This window comes from Vanellus vanellus (assembly GCF_965231255.1).
Source record: "Vanellus vanellus genome assembly, chromosome: 4".
NCBI lineage: Eukaryota > Metazoa > Chordata > Aves > Charadriiformes > Charadriidae > Vanellus > Vanellus vanellus.
Genome location: NC_138909.1, coordinates 79547290 through 79569203, shown reverse-complemented (window position 1 = coordinate 79569203; position 21914 = coordinate 79547290). Strand labels below are relative to the sequence as shown.

The window sequence follows — 21914 nt, the reverse complement described above, 5'->3', positions numbered from 1 at the left end:
CTGACCTCTCCTTATCCCCCTCCTCACAGCACCTATGCCCTCTACTGAACTATGTAATTTCCTTCACACCTCCCAGTTTTGTCTCTCTGGGAGGGTGAAGAAATTTTCTTCCTCCCTCATGCCATTCAGCAGGATAACATTTTCACTAGGAAGGTACTACACGAGTATTTATTTTTTAAGCCCTACAGAGAGGGGTCTGTTCTGGAGGTAAACACAAAGCAGGAGGTACAACGTGATCAACGGACAGTAGGGGAAGGAATTAGGGAAGGAGTTAGGTATATCAGCCATACCTGATTTGCCATCTTTAACTGAGAGAGGTTTAATTCCCTTCTCAGTCTGGAAAAATTCCCCAAGAAGAGACAGCCAATGACAAACCCAGAATGGTATTTGTTTCCTTAGTATTTAAATCTTATTTCCTTAAAAGCTGTGCACACAGAGGAGTGCGATTCTCTTGCTAATCTGACCCACTTTCTTTTCTATAGCATGAACTGTCCTTTGCCAAACTCCGACTAAAATATACAAATCCCAAAATCCTACAGCCTCCAGAGTCAGTTCCGTGGGTACAGAACAGGCTGCGATACACATGACGCTGTATCATTGATTCCATGCATGGCTTTGTTTATGGTCAGGATTTACAGTAAAAATAGAAATATTTTTGGTTTAATGATTCATTGTTGGAATGAATGTTTAAACATTTTTAAACAGAAATGCTCAGAAGTGCAATTAGCTTGTTGAGCACAATAAAGACAACCCAGAATGATGCCAAATCAGAGGGCAGAAGTGGGGAATCAGAGTTTAATAAACCTCAAGGCAGGCCACTTAGCCTGGTATCCTCCTTCTGGTAGGAGCCAGGGCTTTGTTTTAGAAAAAAAAAAATCCACTTCAAAAGACTGTATTTGTGAGACAGGCCTTGGTCAATATAGAATACGCTAACTAAGGACAAAATCTCCTACCGACTCTTGCACGCAAACAGTTTATGCCAGAAGCACAAGGCAAAATCCACTGTAACGACACCATCAGAGGGCTGGAAACATTAAACAACACGACATGCCTTGCAAACTGCCTTTATGAGCTGGTGGGCCAAACTTGGAAGAACGAAGGCCTTAGCGCAGTGGCAACGTTTTCATACTGCAGAGCAAAGGAGGCAAGTACGTTCCTGGGATCTACCGAAGAAGGCTACGTGAACAAAATCTACAGATGACATTATACTTAAGAGCAATATGCTCAAATCTGAAATATTGTGCAGAGAAATTACTTCAGGACTGGGCAGAAATGCCCAGCCAAGAATGGCAGAGATGGACTGTCAGCAGGAGAGACCTGACACCAAAGTAGAGATACTCAAGGAGAAGAATCCGTAGGGACCTGAACGTAGGATTCAAATTACAAAGACAACAGTAAAAACTAGTCTCTTCCTCCTTTTCAGCTGTGACCCCATTACGCAAGAACAAGGACCTACTCAAATTCACAGGGCAGCTAACCAAGGAATGGATAAAGCAATATTTATTTACCCAGCCACAGCATGCGAGAGTCACTGATGCAGGAAGTTCCTGAGAAACAAAATGTGTAGCTGTAATTTAAAGGGCTCTTGATAATTTTATCGTCACGAGCTTTTCTAGCTTTGAAAGCTGAAATGAAAAGTATTAATCTTAATTGCCATTCTTCAGCTTTAAAAATGAACACCTGAGTACCACAACTACTGCTACAGGGAGGATACCAGACTAACTGGGTTAGTGTCTTAACCAGAGTGGCAGCACCTATGTTTCTGCAGCTGACTTTGTGCATTTCCACCCATTTTGATCATGAAGTAGCCTCTGTAGCCAAAACTGTTTCATGCTTTTCAGTGTGCTGAATTACTCTCTTGCACACTGCAGAACGCATGCAATATTTCCAGGGTTTATTACTGTTCAAAATCTCAAATATACTCCTTAGTTTTATTGAGCCAATTTAAAAAAAAAAATCAAATTGGGCACTGACATTTTGGAGCCCATGCCTGTGCTCTCAAAGAGCCTAGAGCTCTCAGTAAGAGCTCAGGGCAGGGAATATTAGGTTTGGATCTGTCAGGGGAAAAGTTACCCTGTTTTCTCCCACGTTGCGAAGTATCAGAGAAGTCACACAAGTCTGAAACAGGAGATAGTTGCTTCAACCCACAGTCTAACACAGAATATAGCCTTCCACCTCAGGAGAGCATTTTGTTCACATCCCTCTGACACTACTTGGTGAGCAATCTGTTCCCAGCTTAAAAAAAAAAAAAACAACCTAGCGGAGTCTCCAGAAACGCTCACTCCAACAACAAAGAGTTGGAAAATGCTTTCAAAGGAGCCACAAATCCACCAGGCCAATGCAGGGCGCCTCAGATCTGGCAGGCGAGGCCGGAGGAACAGGTTCAGCAGGAAGCATTCAGCTTTGCCCTTCCTCCCCATGTCACCCCTTTGAATACCAGGAATGAGCTGATTTACCTATCCAAACCTCAGGCACTGCTATAAAGTCCCTCTTCAGCACACGTACACACGCACGAGCATGCACACACACCCCCTTACCTTATTTAGCCATTTCAGCCCTGGTATCGTGTTAGAGTTGATTTGCTCTTCCAGCCAGGGGCGCATCCGCATCCTTTCGACAGGCATTGTCACCCCCCCCGGGACGGAGCTGCAGGGAACAAGGGACAAGGTTACCTGTTTTCCAGACAGAACTGCCACGCAGCTCCCCCATCTCTGCACAGTACAGACTGTAGGCAGCTTTGCAGGCATCAACCAATTATAAATATAATAGTGACTCTGTATCTGTGCGGGAGCCTCCCATAAGAGCAACTCGCATGACAAAGCCTTCTCTATGACAGAAAACATTGTTCTGATACACCTGGATTAGGAAAACCTTCACCTGAAGAAGACACATCATATTGGCAAAAGCTTGTTTGCTGATACAGGTGGGATACCAGAGGCCACAAAGAAAAACAATTATGCTCCCGAAGAGACCTCTTTTTGGCCCGCATATCTGCATTTGCACAAGACCTTTTTTTGCCAATAAAAAAGATGTAACCAAAACAATTCATGTGCAGGAGGCATCACTGTACCAGCTAAAATGACGCACCTGCTAATGAGAGTGCTTTCAAATAGCCGTGTCTATCCTATAAACTTGACTAAAATTATGAAAAATACATTTTACATCACAGCAATTTAGCAGACCACTTTGGTTCTGGCTGAGTGGTTTAACCCCCTCCCTCCAGCTTTCTCTGATCAACCCGGTCACTGATTTTTTAGCTGCTATTTTACATTTTCATACTGCCTAGCTAGGAAGTAAGTGCTGTACAGCCCCCTCAGCTGCACCACATCACACTGTGTTATTCAGTTTAGACTCAAACTGACTTTTTTTTTTTCTGTCTCTCTATCTCTCTCTCACACACACACACGTGTGACCCCGATGCCACTTCCCTGTTTAGAGCTGTAAATTATTGACATAAGAGTCCAAAGTCTCGAACTCAAGGCAGAAAATTTTAAAAACATTAACCTATCTCAGGAACCGCTCTGAAAGCTCCAACTGGCACTAGATGCAGATTAAAGCACCACATTAAACTCCTGTTAAGCAGCCTGCAACCCATCATTTCCATGTTCAAGTACTTGCATTTAGGCTTCTTCGTCTTCTCCTCTCCCCCCCTGCACCAGGCTCAGCTCCTTCCTCTTTCCTTTGTTCTTCACATCTGTGTTCTCTGCATCATTCTTAACTTCTCTGCTCCACTATTCTTGTCACCTTTGATCTGAAAAAAAAATAAAAAAGAGAAAGAAAAATGAGTAGCTCACGTATTTGAAAGCACGCAGCAATGACACAAATGTAAATGGGTTTGTTCTTGCTTCCTATGGGAGTACAGGCATCAGACAGACTAACAATTAGGCAGTACCAGGCCCACACCCAGCACAAGAGGAAGAAAAACGTTCAAAGTTTCCTCTCATTGCTCTGAGGACATGTATTTCCTGAAACTAATAAGGAATTAAAACCTGAGTGCAACAATAAGGCTCTTTGATGTGTTCAGAGAATTTACCAGCAGCCGTGCTCACACTAATCTCTAGGCAAACATTTTATTTACTACTGTGTGGAGCTGGTGACTCGCGCTTCAGCCGCAGCCTTTTCCAGTGACTATGAATTTCTAAAATAGCTCAGAAAACTGCTGCAACTGCTCAGCTCCCTTTCAGGTTCACGTCAGACACGAAAAAAACAGCCAACCCCAGAACTCGACAGTGGCTGTGCCCTTGTGCAAACCCCCTCTCTGTGCAAGAGGCAAGCTGTTTTCTGGGTGAGGGTGATGCGGGTGCAGCATTTTTGGCGCCCAGGACGGTGGCGAGCTGCTGGCCACACCACTGCAGCCTCCTCCGCTTGACACCAACGATTCCCATCCAGGTAGCAGAGTGTGTACGGGAGACCTGTACCATCTTCCCCTACTACACATTGGGTCAAATATGAAAAATGCTAATGGCAATGTACTAAAAACGCAAGCAAATTTCGATTCATCTGTCAAGGAAGAAACAAGTAGATGCAATGATCATCTTACATGCATTTCTTTGTAAGGTATCTTTAAGTATGCATGCACTTTGAGACAATTCCTGGAAACACTGTGCATCATCTTCAGCGTTCAATATATGAGTGCTCCCATTTAGCAGTGGGACTCATCTTCTGGGTAATGAGCCTCTAAGACAAATCTCAAGCCCATCTGAATGAACAAATTAGACAGAAGGCAGAAAAGTAATCTTGAAGGCAGCAGCAATGAATCCCACCTGGGACAGGCAACTCAGAAGAAACAGAAGCTGCCTTTGTGCAAAAGCAATGCTTTTCAGGAGATGAGAAAGCTGCCAACATCACTACTATAAGGAAGCTGGTCTTGCCCAAAACAGCACTGTCAAGCCAGTCATCTCTTCCCTCCCACATCCCTGGGGCCTTCCCCGGCTGCTCGCCCGCAGATGCTGCGGTGCTCATCCCCTTTTCGGCACCCTGGGACTCCTCTGGGATTAGCACCCGCAGCTGTCAGCACACACCTTCACATCCATCACCCACACCAAGGCCAATTAATCCCGAGGTAATCAGAAGAGAGGTTTGGCTTGTGAGAAGGGAGGAGTGGCTCCCAAGATCTGTTTATCTGAAAGTAAAACCAAACCCAGCTAAAAATAACCTGCAATGACGTTCAGCTGGAGGGACAGTGGGCTTCTTTTGGGGGAAAGTCTTTCACAAGGAGGGGCAAGCACAGCGTGCTCATTAAAACACACGCCGTGCTCCTCTAAGAGCATGTGCTGCAGAAAATAAAGCCTGATGTCTTCATGACACACCTCCATACCTGTCTGCCTCAGGACAGCACTGACCACAATGGTGATAAAATGTAGCGGGTTTTTTTGCAGTTGCACTTCAACAACATCCTTGTGATGAAAATACCAAGTCAACTCTACTGAGTAATTGCCTGTGGGAAAATAAAGGTGCCACATCTCCCCTCCTGAGCTAACACGTGATTTATTTGTACAGAAAGAAACATCAACTTCTGCAGTGCCTTAAAAGTAGCCCCTATCTGTCCCTAAGCAGGGTTAATGGGAGAACTTGTGAATCTTATTTTGATGGCTCCAGGTGGGAGAACCTGAAGTCCACCTATCAGGGTGTAGTGGGACAATCACCTTCTGGCATTAAGAGTCATTCAAGTTTGTAAAGACCTTTGAAATTCTCCAACAAAATATAAGCAGCAAAGGCATGTAAAGTTTCAGAGGCCATCATCTAACATCAAGCCAGCTTCAGCCTCCATCAGAATACATTAATTATAAAGCAAAGCTACAAAGCCAGAAACTAAGGTGAGCCATACAAAACAGCAGGCATGCCAGGTTCCTTCACTCCAGCCTCTCTCCAGTGGAAAGGAAAAAGCAGAAACAGTGGATCCTTGTAAGGAGAATAAAACATCAATATTTATGTTCTGAACCAGACTGTAAAACCGGGAGCACCTATGCACCAATCTCCCATTCTTAGTTGTTAACATTGCACTTCCCCTGCACATTTACACGTAGAAGCAGGTATGTGCAGGCATCTCGGCACAAGTGGACTCCTACCAGTATTTTCAGAGTTGCCAAGGCATCCAGTTCCCACCAGCATGAGCTCCTGAGCCATGGGCACCTATCTGCTTCCCTGAGTAAATCTCCCCAGAAGCCCGGTTACCTTTGTCAGCCTGAACCTTCGCACTTGGGTTAACTGGGAGAAAAATGGCTTAATGCCTGCCTTGGGTCACTTGGCACCATCTTCCTCTGCCTTGGAGAGACCATGGCCGGGGATGGCCGGGCTGCAGGGGAGAGGAGCAGAGCTGCCTGGGGCTGCAAGGGGAAGGAGCAGCTCCAGCTCCACCAGTGGAAAAAGAGTACCTCACACTCCATCACCCTCACCCTTCGGTCCTATCCCAATTTTGTCAGATGCTAACACCACTTTGTGCACAAGACCAGGGAACCCAGCAGGCTTACAAGCAACACCTCTTTCTGTAAGGCTTTTTTTGTCTATTTGATCCTGGATCGTGGCTTTCAACCTGCTCAAAGACGTGTGGGACAGCACAACCAAGAGGGGAGGGCCCTCTGGCATGGGAGCAGGAGTGAGCAGCAGGAGATGACAGGGAAGAACCCCTTAATCCAAAACCGCTAATGAAGCCCCTCTGCTTTTAAACCACAGCTTCAAACTTGGACTCTACTGAACCCCAGCATCTCTTTGGGGAGAGCACTGGAAAATGCTAAACACTCCCAGGAACCCATGCTGGAGTCAAACTTTCTGGCATTACATGGAAAATAATTGTTTGTTTTTTCTTCTGGTTTAGCACTGTCCCATGGTGGGGGAAGGGAAGAATAACCGCCAAGAAACACGGTCAACTGCTAATGCAGATGGGACCCAAGAAATCAGTTTTCTACCATACAAGAAAAGGGGAGCTCATTTAAACATGGAAGTAGGGCTACTGCCGGGAACACTTTGTATGAACGCTTGCCATTCTTAGCAAGACAGCCAACCTTCCAAAGCCACAATTTTTAACCATACCTCCTACAAATGTATTAAGGCTGATAGCTCCATGAATGTCATTTCCCTTTTTTTGCTCCATTTTTATTACCTGCCTCCTTTTAAAAAAGGAGCCATAGTTAGTGGTGGTTGCCTTTTTGGTGGGGGGAGCTTAAATGTATCAACGTGCATTAAGACATCAATAAAATCATTCCCAAACAGGCACCAAGGGTGTGAGACACTAGCCCCAACTCAATGGCATTTGTCTGGGAGGGGAGGCCATTGGGAGGCTGTGAGGAGCCAAGCCCCATGCAAGAAGTATGGCTCACAGATGCACTGACGCCACAGTTTATGTAGGGATTGTTTTGACCTTTTTCGAAGATTTATTTACTGTACTATTCGTGCTAGTCCTGCAGTCACTTCAGCCTTTTTTTTTTTTTGCAACTAGATACCACAAAAACATGGTGGAGGCTACCCCCGACAAGCTATAAACTGTCCTAATCCTGCAGATGTGACTCGGAGGAAGAGTGCCCTGGAGGGCAGACAGCACAGGATCTGCTGAAGCTGGGCCAGCATAACCCAGTTAGGAACAGGGAGACAGGGAGGAGGCCAGTCAATAACACGGCTCCTGCTACCGCACGGTGCGCTTGAAAATGAACTTTCTACACGAGAATCACACCCAGCAGCCTGGCGTGAAGCATGCAAGCCAATTTCCTAGCTGAAAAGAAGAGCTGAAAGAAGAGTCCCAACGGTGTATGAGTGGGAAGCACGGGTACAACAATGTTTTCAGTAGTCACACAAAGGGCATTGAGCAGGTAGTTGTCACCACAGCGTCCTTGAGACACAGTAAATCATACTGAATTTCAGCTCTATACTAATTCACAAGATGTATTTTTCTAAGATTCTTCATGCAAGACTCTTCAGAAGGAAACTCACAGCACTCATTTATTTTCAAAGATATATTAGAAAAATATTAACTATTTTCAAGAGCTGTTCCTCTTTAAAGAGACATTAGAAAATATTAAGTGATGGCTGCAATCTATATATATACACAAATATTTTTCACTCCAAAATGTTCAATAAAGAGCTTGTAGTCCTCCCTACTCTCTGCTAAAACATTCTAGTAAGTCTGACTTCTGGTTTTTTCCCTGACGGAGAAAACACTCCTGCCATACAGAAAGTGTAACCTTTGAGAATGAAGAGCTCTTCACTAGAATTATGGCAGCGGTAGACAGAAAGTGAAAGCAACAGCATGGCAGGCATTACATCTGATCAGTACGAGATGTCCTCTTCCCTTCACTTTCACTCCCTCTGACAGCGTCTGGATAACCAAAAAGGCACAAAGGTTATCCCAAAAACACAAGCTACTCTATGCCTATGGATTTTTTTTTTTAAATATATTTCTATGGAAGTAAAAAAAAAAATAATCTGAAAATGCAATTCTTCTTTCCCTACCACAAAGTACCCAGTTAAAAGATTTGCCAGTATATGAAATGCTATTAATGGTTGTGAGAAGGTGAGGTGGGATAAGATCCTTTGAGGTGCATTTGTGAAATATGTCACAGCCTTTCTCCAGAGCTGTGAAAAAACATCTGGTCCCCAGAGGACTTGTGAAGAATATTACAGGATATCTATTTCTCTTTTCTCTGCAAATACAGAACTGACAATATTTTCTTAAAAAAAAAAACAGTTATCTCGTACTTGTGCTTTGCTGTTAAACTTTTAAACTATTCCCTTCGTTTGTTAATGCTGATGTAGTTCAGAAAAGCATCAATCATCCTGTGTGACCAAACAGATATGCTGAAATGAGACCATACGCTAATTTTAGGATTCAGAGAACTGGGTTCTCTGTTTGTCCCTGCGCCAAGACTGTTCCAGGATACATGGAAACATGATCTTATTTTAAGGAACAGTACTCGGAGCAAAATTCTGTCCCTTGGTCACAGCCTGGACTCTGTCTTCACATAGGATTTTGCATACAGGACAACCTTTTTCAACCATTCCACTGTGGATGCCCCTTTTAAAGTTAAGTATGTGTTTAACCGTGCGTACAAAGCCCTGCTCGGAAGACAAGCTCACCAGAGGGACAGAGGCTTTTCCTGGGTAAGAAAACCTGCTAGCCTCACCTGCTCAGAAATACTTCAGAAATGTGAGATTGACACCAAAACACAGACAACTGAATGGCACTTTACTCAGCTGCACCAATTTCAGACACCTGAAATCCCCCTGCCCCCAACTCGTGGGGAGACAGACCTCTGCCCATCTGCCATGAGAAGGAGAATCTCACCGCTGATTCTGAGGAAGCAGAATTAGCATGACTTCTTTATGATAACCCCAAATTATGCAAATATCCATATCTTTTTTGGAATTGACAGCAAAACACGTAAATAAAGTAGGATTAGTAAATGAGGAAAAGTGGGCACTGCCTTTCTCAGAGGTGCAAGGGTTAAGGGTTCAAAATAAAATCCTGAAGCTCTTGGAGTTGAAAACAGATCGGAAGCAGGAAAACACACATAAAACCCCATACGAGACTTCCAGATTCATGGATAGTTTGTTCCCTAAGAATACTCTGCCAATGATGCTCTGTTGAACAGGGAGGGATGGGGAAAACATCAGGACTCTGCTGGTGGATTTGCATATCACTAAGTTCCTCTCACCTTGTGCTCTGTTAAAGGATACCCCATCACCAACGGCTCCACAGACCCAGCTCCTGTGTTGGCTCTGACTCTTGATCCACACTGTAGCAATGGCAGTATTTTTCCTGCTCTTTTCTAACGCTTTGGTGGCAGCAGCAAAGACGCCGTGAGCATGCTATATCCTTCCTGCCCTTCACCAAGAAAAATAATTCACTGCGGGCAGGAAAGGTGGTATCTTATTTGCTCAGGTGCCTGCAGGAAGGAGGAAACTCCATCAAGATAGGCCAGAAAGCCAAGAATTGGAGAGCAGGCAGGGTGGGAAGGCGCAGGCTGGTGTAAGGCTGGTGTAAGGCACAGCCTAGCCATTAGGAAGAACCTGTACAGGCAACCAACGAGCAATATTTCACCTGTTTCCCTGGGTTCTCAAACCAAACGTGGCACGGCTACAACAGGACCGTGGCTGGCAAAGGGAAAGCTCTGTGAGGTGGTGAAACACCTGGGAATCCAGCTGCTGTGGGATGGATTCAAGCAAGCAACAGCTACCCAACTTCCCAAGCCCCTGCTTTGTAGGAGCCAGGTTGTGCCCACCTCGGGCTGTAGGGAGGTGCAGGGTAGATGGAGGAGGAGGAAAGCATTCAGCATGCCCTCCTCTCCCGCTGCTGTACCCAAGACAGTCACACAAAGGTAGAAGGAAGAAAAGCCCTTGCGTCCTCTAGGGACAGAGGGCAAAACCCACCCCAATCATCCCAACATTCCCTGAAAAAACAAAACAAAACAAAACAAAAAAAAAAAAAAAAACCCAACGAAACAAAGGCAGCAAATACCTCAAACATGTATTGAAATCAGCATTACAGCCTGCATGATAAACATGCCCAGGAAAACGTACAATGGGAACTCATACTGTATATAGAGTGTGTTTCATCAGCTCTATAGCATTTCTGTTCCACCCAAAGGGTGTTAACATGCCCTGGCTGGGATTCAGACATTACACATCAAAACAGACTCTTTCCTTTGGTTTCCATGCAAAGCCTATTCTCCCTCAGCAGCAAAGACGTGAGTTGTTATTTTGCAGTGATCTCAGGCATCATTAAAGGTAGCCTTTGGTAGCAGACTAGAAGTGCGCTGAAGAAAAGCTATCTTATTTTAATACAACAGAACCAGAAGGCTGTTTTGTTGCTTCTGGACTTAGCTGCAATAAAACAACACTTCAACCTTTCAATACAAACAATAAAATTTCGCTCGCACTGACTGCTACGTTGAACGTTATCGCGACACTTGAACAACACGATGTCTGTGGCTGAGCCCATTCACTTCTCTGGCATCGCAGTGACTTACATCAGCTGGGAACTTGTCCCAGGCTTCCAACAAATAGATTGTGAAAGATCATCTCCACAGCACCCCTACCACCACAGTCATCTGCACGCACATGAATGCCTGCAGGTCTGGTGACAATACAGAATGATTGCTTTACTGTCAGCTTTAAAGGAATACTTTGTTTCCTGTGGGTTTCCTTCACTTGTAAAGTGAACCTGGTTCACTCACCAGGTCTTGCCTGGAGTGAAGATGGAAATGTCAGATTCTGGTGGCATCAGGATGACAATGCAGGTGACGGTCTGCAGCAGGTGATTACTGTTTTTCCCCCAAAAACTGCCTAGAAGAGAGACGGTGGTGACTTTTCAGTAGCAGAGCTGTCCTTCACTCAGACAAGTTTGGGAAGGGCTTGTTTACAACCAGAAAATTGCTGGCATGGTTGTCAGGGAATAATTAATTCCTTGGGTTGGGGAGCAGTTATCCCCCAATAAATCAATTTTATTCCAGAATTAAGTGCTCACACGCGAGTCCAGTCCTGAATACCAACACGTAATAGCTGCTGCTTAGCTGTGTCAGTCAGTATCCACAGAATTCAATCCCTGTGTGCTCTTGAAAGCTGTCGAAAACTCTGCATTTGACACCTGATTCATAAAGAATTTTCCAGCTTGGTGAAAACTAGGAGGCTATTAAGGCTACTAAGGCTCAAACAATTATCAAGAATCCCTTCTTTTACCAGACTGATGCAACTCTACAGCATTTTTTTAAGAGTCTCCATGGCTCTGCTAGACCAAGACACTCTTATGTGCTCTGTGACCAGGTTTACAAGAGACATCCCTAAAACTTTTACCAAGCACAACATGTTTCCTACATGTGTCCCTCTGAAAGCAGTGGAAAAATCACACATGCAAGCATCTGCAAGATCAGGATCTGAAACTTTAAAAATACTTTTTAAAGCCTGGGCAGACCTCATTTCCGTGTCCTGTCTAGCATTCTTCTGCCCAAGTACAGGGTCAGTGCTTTATACGGTGCTATATAGAAGAAAAGCAGCCATCGTAAAACAAAAGTCCTTCATTTCAGTGTTCCCACACTGGTGGCTTGTGAGGCTCAGGCAGGATTGCAGAGAAGACAATGACATTTTAGAGGCACTCAGAGAGGCAGAAAAATTATTCCAGATAGCTAATACTGAGAAATGTGTTCAAGGAAGAGTTTTCCCATTCACCGGCCATGACCTGCACCTGATGTAATCCACCTTGCTCAGATTGGGCTTGTTTCTCACAGCTACCTTTGTTTGTATAACATACTGTTCTGCAACACACAGCAAAAACTATTTGCACACTACACTAAAGTGCGATTTAATATTTGCTTAAAGCTTTCGTTTTATTGTCTGGGCAAGGGCAGTTTCTGCCACTGCAGTTAATAGCTAACCCACACCTACACTTTTGCTACCCAAACTCCTAATCGCTAGCGCAGCACCCAGATCCGAGAGCAAAAGACATAAACCACCTCTGCTTAACCTCACAGCAAGCACCAAAACCAGACCTTTCAAGAAAGCAGTTTCTCCTTTACTTGCAAGAGAAGGTATTAAAGAAAAATATATGCTATTTCAGATTTGTAAAAAACACTCCCGCTTACTTAGACGTTTGCTTTACAGGCAGACCACAGCAGGCACAGACTTGGGGGCTGGGATACTCTGAATCATCCACACTGCGAGCTGGAAACATGTCTGTCACATGCACTTATTTACGGTTACAAAAATAGCACCATGAAAGAAGCAGATGTGTTGAGCACAAAAAATAAATTGAATTAGTTATTACAGAGATATTGCTTGACACTGGAGAATTTAACAGAGAAATGTCTTTCTTCTGTGCATACACTTTAAAGGCTTGCACTTAAAGAGTGTTAAGTACTAAATGCTTAACACCGCTGCTTGTTGAAAGGGTATGATGTAATTCTCCTTTTTATAAAAATGCTACTCTTTCCACTGCCACAGGACATACAGTAACTTCTTAACTCATTTTCATGTTGAGATATGAATAGTTAATAAGATCAGTTACAAAATGTGCTCTCAATTTAAAGTTTTTGTGTTCACCACAGACCAACAGCAATGACACAGCCTTAATTTCTGATCTGCAGCAGCTATTTCTATCTTGCAAGTTTCCTAAAATACTACTGAGCTAGAGTGAGGCCACTAAACTCATCTTCGTTTCCCATCTAAGCCAGAAAAATATTATTAAACTAAACAAAGCTAGTCTTCATCAGCTTCCCTCATCAATCTCAAATCTCCAGAACAGTTTCGGCATCCAAAGAATTTAGTTCGGATATGCTCAAATGCAATGTTTGCAAATGTGTGAGAATTAGACCTCTGGCATCAAAGTCTTTCATTTCACGCTAGTACAGCTTCAGCAGAGCAGCAATTGTCTAAGCTTCCCCTCAACACCCAACCAACATTTTGGTCGATATAGCCCAAGAGCATGTGTCTCTACGCATGAGAAGGATATTAATTCGAGATTCCACAGCCGCTCAATGTTTGGCCATCTTTTGACTAATTCGCCAGCTAGTTCTCAAGGTCAAAAAGGACCCTCTAGCTGCTAACTGATCTGTGGAAATGGAGCGAAACCATTCGAAGTCATTGCATGTCATCAGCAAAGCTGACATCAGATAACATCTTCTGGTTACTGTTGCTCTGACCCAGATCTAAGTGGATGACCCCAAAGGCGAGGGGAGCAAAACAAAGGCCATGAAATATTTTATACCAGATCCTATTAGCAATTCACATCTCAACATGAATAAATTTCAAGCGCACCTACCAGCTGAATGACTCGCTTTCATCATACTGGATGTCATCACCTCCCCTGTCCTTTCTGTACGCATTTGCCACAGCATTTCAAAACGTTACTTCCGTGACTGACAAAGACGCTGCTTCCCGTATTGCAGGGCCGTCGCTCAGACCACTGGGTGGGAAAAGTGGTACTCAGATAAACCAGGGCGAGCAACTCCTACTCCCTACTGTGTAGTCTGCTAAAGAAGTACTGTCATGCAGAAGTCAAATTTACCAGCATATGAAATAAATAATAAAAATTTAAATAATTTTTCAAGTTCAGCTGTCATGCTTCTTTGCTCTGTGTTTGTTCTTTCATTTTTGCCAACTGGGAAATGAAAACCGATGGAGTCAGTTTCACTTTTGTTTATATTTGGTTTCAATTTTATCCTCAAGTTTTGCTTTCATCTTTTTCACCTAACACTGTTGCGATTTCAGAACCTGCAGGAAACCTTTCAGTAATTTAAAAACATTAGTCTCCTATCCCGCCTTTTTTCCTACTATGGAATTATTTTTATTTTAGATAAACTTTATGAAATGCTGTCACAATTTTGGAATGGACTTGGGGGTAGGGAGTGTTTGATTTTGATTTTACAAATTCATACATACATCCAATTCTATTCAGTAGTTTAGTATTTTCCACTGGATTAATCTCTCAGTTGCATGTAAAGCACATTTACATTATTCAACAAAACACCTTAAAAGAGCAGCCAGCACACCAAATGCACAAAAGCCCACATCATGCACCAAACGCACGTTATACATAGGCATGAAAGGCACATGAAGACCTAAACTTATTGCTACTCAAACTTATTAATGAATTAAGGCGTTATCACGCTTAGATCAAGATGTAAGAGGTCTGCCTGCAATGCTGTCAAGCATGTCCAACAGCAATAGGAATATTACAGTACAGACTTTGTCTTCCGTGCACTCACCAAGCCCCTCAAATCACACATAACCCTCCATACACACCAAAAAGCAGAACTTAACCATACTTTCACACTGTCTTAAAGCCATAAGCAATACTTCCTTCTTTTGTGCTATATTGATATCAAGCATGTAAGTCTTCAAATTAAAAAGTACTTAAAATAATTTTACAGCAGAAGGGAAATGGTTATACACCATGCACTGCCACATGCAGTCCAAACTAAGGACAAACATGAATACTTTTGCTTTTGCCACAGCTTAACTCCATTCCTAACACCAGATATGCTGGGGGCTACAAACCAAACCCGTAAAGGTTTGCTGAAAAACTATCAAACTGTAATCTGCTCTACTCTTTAAGGGGCAAGAATAGAGAAATTATTACTTCCAAGCTCATCTTGAAATCTAGCAACCTATACAGCAACAACTGAATGTTAAAAACATTTAAAGTTAGAATTTAGTTCTGTACCTTGGGTGAAACAACATGCCACACGCAGGCGGATTTGCTCCTGGATGCCTGTGTCCAAGCTGCAACAAGATACAAGGTCTGCCTTGTACTAAAGACTGCTGTACATTTGTTGCAATCTGCCCCCAAGCAAACAAAGGGGTCAGAAGATTTCCAATATACACAAAGCCAGGCTTGCAGTGTATTACACATCAAGAAACCAAACATTACTTTACTGCTTACCACTTCTTTCTTTTCTCCCCAGCTCATTCAAAAAAACAGCAACTTTTCATCAGCTCCCAAGAAACTGAAAACGTCTGGCACTAACTGGAAGAGCAAGTTTTAAAACCGTTTTACATTCTATCAATAAGAAATGTGTGCTATATGATGTATTAATTATGCTATATACAAACCATCTAATTTTATATTTTTATATATATGTAGATATGTATGTGTGCATATATATATGCACAGACGTTAAACTCTTAACTGTTAACATGCACTAACTGATAATAACTGTTAATTGCTGATTCCAGGTTTTCTTACTGGCTATCTTAATCTATTTTAATCCTAACACAAGAGTTCACACACAGTCAGTACAAGGAAGAACCTTCCAACAAAACTTCTGAAAAAAACAAGGGGAAATTATTTAATTACACTGAACGATTTTTTCCATAATGTCATGCATACATGAGGAATATGCAACTTAATAAACCTGTTCCTCTCATTCACTGTACCCAGAATCTTTTTGGCTTGTTTATTTGTTGTTTTGCTTTTGCACTTGTGATCTCAAAGGACAAACCAGAAAACGTTTTGCATTAATCACAGTTTATAGCACCACAAGCTACAATAAAACTTCTGCAAACATTACCTTATGGTTTATGCCCTCAATATCACAATCATTGTAGGCCTTTGAAGAATCGAGTTTCAAAAGGGCAATCTTTACCATTGAGTCACAGAGATAAGAAGAGTAACACATGATTAGTTATACTTCTTTACCTACAAATGGACTATGACTTTCAATAGAAGATCTGCAAAATATAAACTGAGGTTCTATTCCGGCAAACATCAGAGGAATTTTGCTAGGGTACCGTCCTTTGCAATGTTACATACATACAGGATGCACTTAAACCTGACTGTAACTTGTGTCAGGTTAACAAGTCCAGGGGTAATAAGCACAGTTTAAACAGGATCATCACAGAAGCATTTTTTTTCTGGAAGTTTCGTAAGATCTTATACCACAAGATTCACATAACAAAGGGCAATACACGGTCTTGCTTCTCTACGTTATCTGCAAACAGACGTAGCTTATGCTTCTCAGTGGAGAAGGTTTCTATTTGCAGTTTGCAGCAATAGTTCTTGATCAGCATCTGCAACAATTTGTGGGCAGTCAGTGCCCAAAATTTGACATTGAACTGTTCTGACTGCTAAGCTGCATAGCAAGTTTCTCTCCTGCAGACGGCCAAATCACTCGTGAACCCACGTAAACTCCTGGCACATGCGAAGGCCATGAACATCATGATTTACGTATTGCAGGACAAACACTTCCTGTTGTTTTGAAGTTGCCTCCTGTTTTATTTGGGTCGCATTTATCTTATCTGTACTATTACCTATTTGCTTTCTTCATGACACTAATGATTTTAAAGAACATCCCCACATCCTCTTCAGTCACTTCTTTTACAAGCTACTTACTCTTTCACAAAAGCTTTTTCATACCCTTGATCGTCTTTGATGCCCTTCTCTGTAGCTCATCAACTTTCACTACATCCTTTTTGAGATGGGGGAACAAAAATTGTTAACGCTATTTAGGAGAGGGGAGCAACATGAATTTATAGTGGCATGATGGTGTTTTCCATTTCTTCTTTTACTCCTACCTAATAATTCCTAACCTTCCTTCTCCTTTCTTAGCTACTTCTGGGCACAGAGCTTAATTTTTCATAGCATTATCTGTGTTGTATGGTCTTTTCCCAAATAAAAAGTCAGTTCAAACCTCGTGTACAGAAAGTTAAGACTGCATTCCTTTCCTTGTGCATTACACTCACATTGGTCTGTACTGAATTTCCTTTGCAAACTTACATCTGGACTTTCAACATGAGCTCCTCCTGCAGTCTTTGCAATTCAGCCATCAGGATTTTCATGCTCCAAATGAGTTAATACAACCAGCAAACCTGTCATATCACCACCTATCCTTCCTCTGTATGATGCCCTGGAGAGACGATGGGGGAGGGACAACTGGCAATCTCCTTTCCCAGAGCAAACTGACCATGACCATACACCCTGGAGCAATCTGATCCCACTTTGAAACTGGCCCTGCTTTAAGAAGGACTGTATCAACCAGACCTCAACAACAGCTCAGCAATAGCCTTCAGAGAACTCCAAGAGACTCATGACGCACAACTCCTCCTCAACAAAAGTCAGGCCTAGTCTTTGTCAATGTATCACATTTATACCCGTGGTCACTAATCCCATTCGCTAATCCCTGGCAAACAAACAAGCAAACAAAAATGACCACCCTGAAGTTCTCGGTCTCCCCAGAAACCTTGAAAAACTGACAGGCCATTTGTCACCTTCTATTCCTGGAGCACTGAGGCAGGCCTGCGCAACAAGTTACACACAAGAAGCAATGTATCAGCAATTTCATATTTTAAGTTCCTTCGAAACTCTTCAACAAGTAATCGCCACCAGCCATCTACTTCACCCTTAATGGTTCCTTCTGACACCCTCTCTTAGAGACACTTCAGTTTGGGAGAAATCCTCCAACGTGCTCACTCCGTAAAAAAAGAAAAAACTTCCTGCAAGGGAATCTCCTTACACTCTTCCTCAGTGAAGCAAGGCTCAAACAATTTGTTTCACTCTTCTCCTATGACTTTATCTTCCTTGGGCACTCCTTCTACTCATGGATCACTTATCAGCAGGCTTCCTGCTTTTGATGCATTTGAAAGAGGATTTACTAATTGTTTTCATGCCTTTAGCAACTTGTTCCATGACTCTTTTTGGCCTACCTTATTGTGTTTAACACAGATTTTATGTTCTTTCCCACCTTTCCCATTTGGAGACAAAGCTTTAACCTCTGAAAGATGTCTTTTTACTTCCACTGAGTTCCTTTACCTTGCTTGTCAGCATGCTCAGCTGTTTTGGTATTTCTTACAGATGCCACACAATTGATCTGAGCCTTTATTACAGTGTCTTTGAAGAATTACATGCCACCTGCAAGTATTTTCGACTTTTGGCTGCCTTGCACCATTTTACTCACTTTTTTCCTTGCTTTATGAAGATTTACTTTGGAAAATTAAACACTGCCACAACACGCCTTGGCTTTATTGCTCCTGTAGCAACACTGAGTCTAAGTACATTATGATCGCTGTCACGCCATAGCTAGCTGGCATTTTTAACGTAAAATTCTGAACTTAATTCTTGCTGGCCAGGACCTCGTCCAGCAAGAGTAGCTACCCACAGGACACCCTTGCAAGCTACTCCTAGGAAGCAGGGGGTTTTGGCATCTAAAAAGTTAGTACCTGGGCAAATGTCATGTTGGAGCATGACATAATCTACATGGTGGCAATTGAGGCCTCCCATTATCATCCTATTTCCTACTTTTGTAGCTTCTCTACTCTCTCTTAATATATGACAGTCACTGTCAACCCTTTGGTTGGGCAGACAGTCATATAGCCCTGATCTCTACTCTTCCTATACAGGCCTAGAACATCAATTCATGAGATCCTGTGTTACTTCCCAAAACAATTATTTCCTCTTTAACAAAAAGTATCCCACTTCATTCACGTGCAGGCCACTCTGTCCTCTATGCCATCTGTACTCTGGCTCTACAGTAACTGAGCTTCCGCAGCGTTGCTGATACTCTGAGTATTGTATCATGGATATGTTTTAATAGCATTTTAATATCATGGGGATGGTGCTCCTCTTCAAGAGAGGATGTGTCATGGCAAATTTTACATTTTTCATCTTTTTTTCCCCACCATTTGGTTTTTAAACTTCTATTAATATATACATAGTATATATAAATAAATATATGTTTTAACTTAAAGCATACATAGCCTGGCTGCAAATTTATTTACATACAGCCCATTCTTCTAATGGAGATTCTTTCTATTACAAAAATATTTCCATTTCCTCTTGAATCTTAGCTCCTTTTTTTCTGCATCATTTTCTCAACTGTGCATTAAGACTCTGCCTCTCTCTAACTCCACCCGGTCCCACATATCAAAGACCTCCACCCAACAGAGACTGGGGTCTTTAATCCCCCTTCCCATCAGCTTGTACATGACTTCTCATACCTCTTAGCTACCCCTTTCCATGTAATGTGGCCTGTGATAAACAGCTCTTCTCGAGAGACTGACTTGACATCTTCTGAAATCTGTCACTTTTGCAGTCAGCAAGTAACCGGGTGGCTCTGCAAAGATACATGTCAAATATAGTGGCTGACCACTCTGCTGACCAGCTGGGACCCCCCAGCCTCAGAGGGGCACCACCAGGGTTAGCAGGCTGACACCTCACTGTGCCGGTACCTAGCTGAAGAAAAGCAGCATGGCACGTGACAACACTAAAGCGATACCGTGTCAAAGAAGTTGGGAGTCTCAGACCTTCCACCACCATTCACCAGTGAAAAGGAACTGCTGCACACGAGGCACAGGAAGCAATTCCCCTGTGGGACGTTACCAACAGGGGCCAGAGAAGGATGCTGATGTCTCCAAAGGGGCTGGTGGCATGTAAAGACTGCAATTAAGTCGTAATCCATCTGCCTCACAGATCAATTCAGCTACTTTTATAATTATGTCACCGTTTCCGTATTAGGGTGAATTTAAATGTTGCTGCTCCACTCAACTCTCTTTCTATGGTACCAGCGCAGGCATTCTGCAAACGGTATTATATGCAAATCCTTTAAGACCTAAATAAAATAACTATAAACTTAAACATGCCGTATTTCATCTCCAGAAACTGAGGCTGTAGTTTACAACCACTCCTACATTCAAGAGACTGCTCTCTGCAGGATCTTAGCACGGTGAACCTGGCTATAAATTAGAACCATACACTAACTGGGAGCAAAGTTCTGCACTCCAAAACTGCTTTATCTGAGCTCTGTGTCTAAATAAATAAGCCTCACTCTGCTGTGTAGGTGCTCACACCAACCAAAAGGGGAGTTAAAGACCCAAATATCTCTGGGCACCTGGGCTGAGGGATCCAATTCTCCAAGCACTTGCAACTTTGACCCCTGACATTGTGAGGCGCTCGGAATTTGACCCTCAGCGCTCCACACAAACAGAACCCCTGTTCATAAGTTTCCTCCGTGGGATGACGGCCAGGCCTTGGCCCCTTCTACACGCTGGCCCTGGCGCACGGCAGCGCCCCACGAACCTCCACGCAGCGAGCCCGCGCCCGCCAAGAAAAAGGGATTATTCCTGAAAAAAATAATAAAATATACACCAAAAAAAAAGAACAACCAACCCCAAAACAAAACACTCAAACAGAAGGCAGAGCGCAGTTCGAGGCGTGTTGAGCGTTCACACGACGCACTTGCCATGGCTGGATCCATTGAGACCACACAGCAAGGGGGGGGGGGGCAAACAGAAACGCTTGCTCTCCGGAGGTGTGTTTACTTTCAGGTCTGGGGACAGTGGGGGAAAGGCCTCCTGCTGCTGCTGCTGCTGCTGCCGCTGCCGCAGGGCAGCGAGGAAGCACCGCCGCCCATGGGCGGCCTGCCCTGCCAGCACTTCACGGGACTTCCTCCTTCCGCCGCTCCCTCACAACCCACCGCGGCGGCCTAACCCCCGCCCTCAGGCCCCGCTCCATCTTGTGGCACCCACCCCTCCGCACCCCCTCACAGCGGCAGGACCCCCCCACCCCTCCCCGGCCGCCATGGGGGGGCGAGAGGGGAGGCTGAAGGCGCTGAGGACGGGGAGAGGCGGGAAGGCGCCGCCCCGCCGCTTGTGTAACGGACCGCCCCGGCCCCCCCCGCCTCACCCCTCACAGCGCGACCCCCGCCCGCAGCCCCTCCGCCGCTTCTCCCCCCACCCCCCCCAGGGGCTACCGGCAGCCTCCAGCCCCGCAACAAGTGCGGGGAGCCGGTGGGGCGGTGTGTGTGGGGTGTCCCCGCCGCCCCGGCCCGCGCCGCGCCCCGGCCCTCCGGACCCCACCGTCCCCTCCTTTGTCTGCCCGCCGGAGCTCCACACCCGGCGGCAAGCGGGGACACCCCCCTCCCCCCCCGCCGCGTCTCCCCCGACACCCGCCGCCCTCTCTTATCTTTAAAATAGAAAAATAATAATGGTTAAAAAAAAAAATAAAATTACCTTGCCGGCGCGTCGCCGCGGCCCTTATATAATTCCTCAAGGTTACCGCCGTTGCCAGGGGACGCGAAATGGAAATGAAAACAGGCGCTGAATCAACCCGCGGCAGCGAAACGAAAAAAAAAAGTTCCCTCGCCTCCGCCCGGGCGGCGAGAGGCCCAGATCGAAAGCAAAACAAGGGGAGGAAGCAAGCGAGGCGGCCGGCGGCGGCGCTTGGAAATCCCCCCGCCTCTCCGCCGGGCCGGGCCGGGCCGGGCGGCGGGGGCAGGGCTGCGGCGGGAGCGGGAGGGCGCTGCGCCCCTCACCGCCGCCTCCGGGCACGGCACGGAGCCCGGGCTGCAGCCGCCGGGCCCCGGCAGCCCCGCTGGAGCCTGGGGGATGCTTTGACGGGAGGCTGCCGGCCTCTCGGCTCCCGCTGGGGGAACGGGGGTGGGGGGGGTCGGGGGCTGGCACGCTGCCTGTGAAGCAGGGCCGGGTCACGGGCCTGCAGGGAG

At 44.7% G+C, this 21914-nt stretch overlaps 1 protein-coding gene across 3 annotated transcripts in view; it reads right to left on the bottom strand.

Moving 5' to 3' along the window:
• Window positions 1–21659, bottom strand: part of IRF2 (interferon regulatory factor 2) — a 44060-nt gene extending 22401 nt beyond the window's left edge. The window contains exons 1-3 of one of the 3 annotated variants that reach the window (XM_082482302.1): window positions 21424–21659; window positions 3619–3751; window positions 2538–2646 (exon numbers count right to left, since the gene is read on the bottom strand). In XM_082482302.1, coding sequence (XP_082338428.1) covers window positions 2538–2624 — 87 coding nt within the window. In that variant the 5' untranslated portion in view covers window positions 2625–2646; window positions 3619–3751; window positions 21424–21659. Of the gene's footprint in view, window positions 1–2537; window positions 2647–3618; window positions 3891–15364; window positions 15406–21423 lie in introns of those variants that run through there. The other 2 variants (XM_082482304.1, XM_082482303.1) reach the window with 2 other exon arrangements.
• Window positions 21660–21914: the final 255 nt, after the last annotated feature.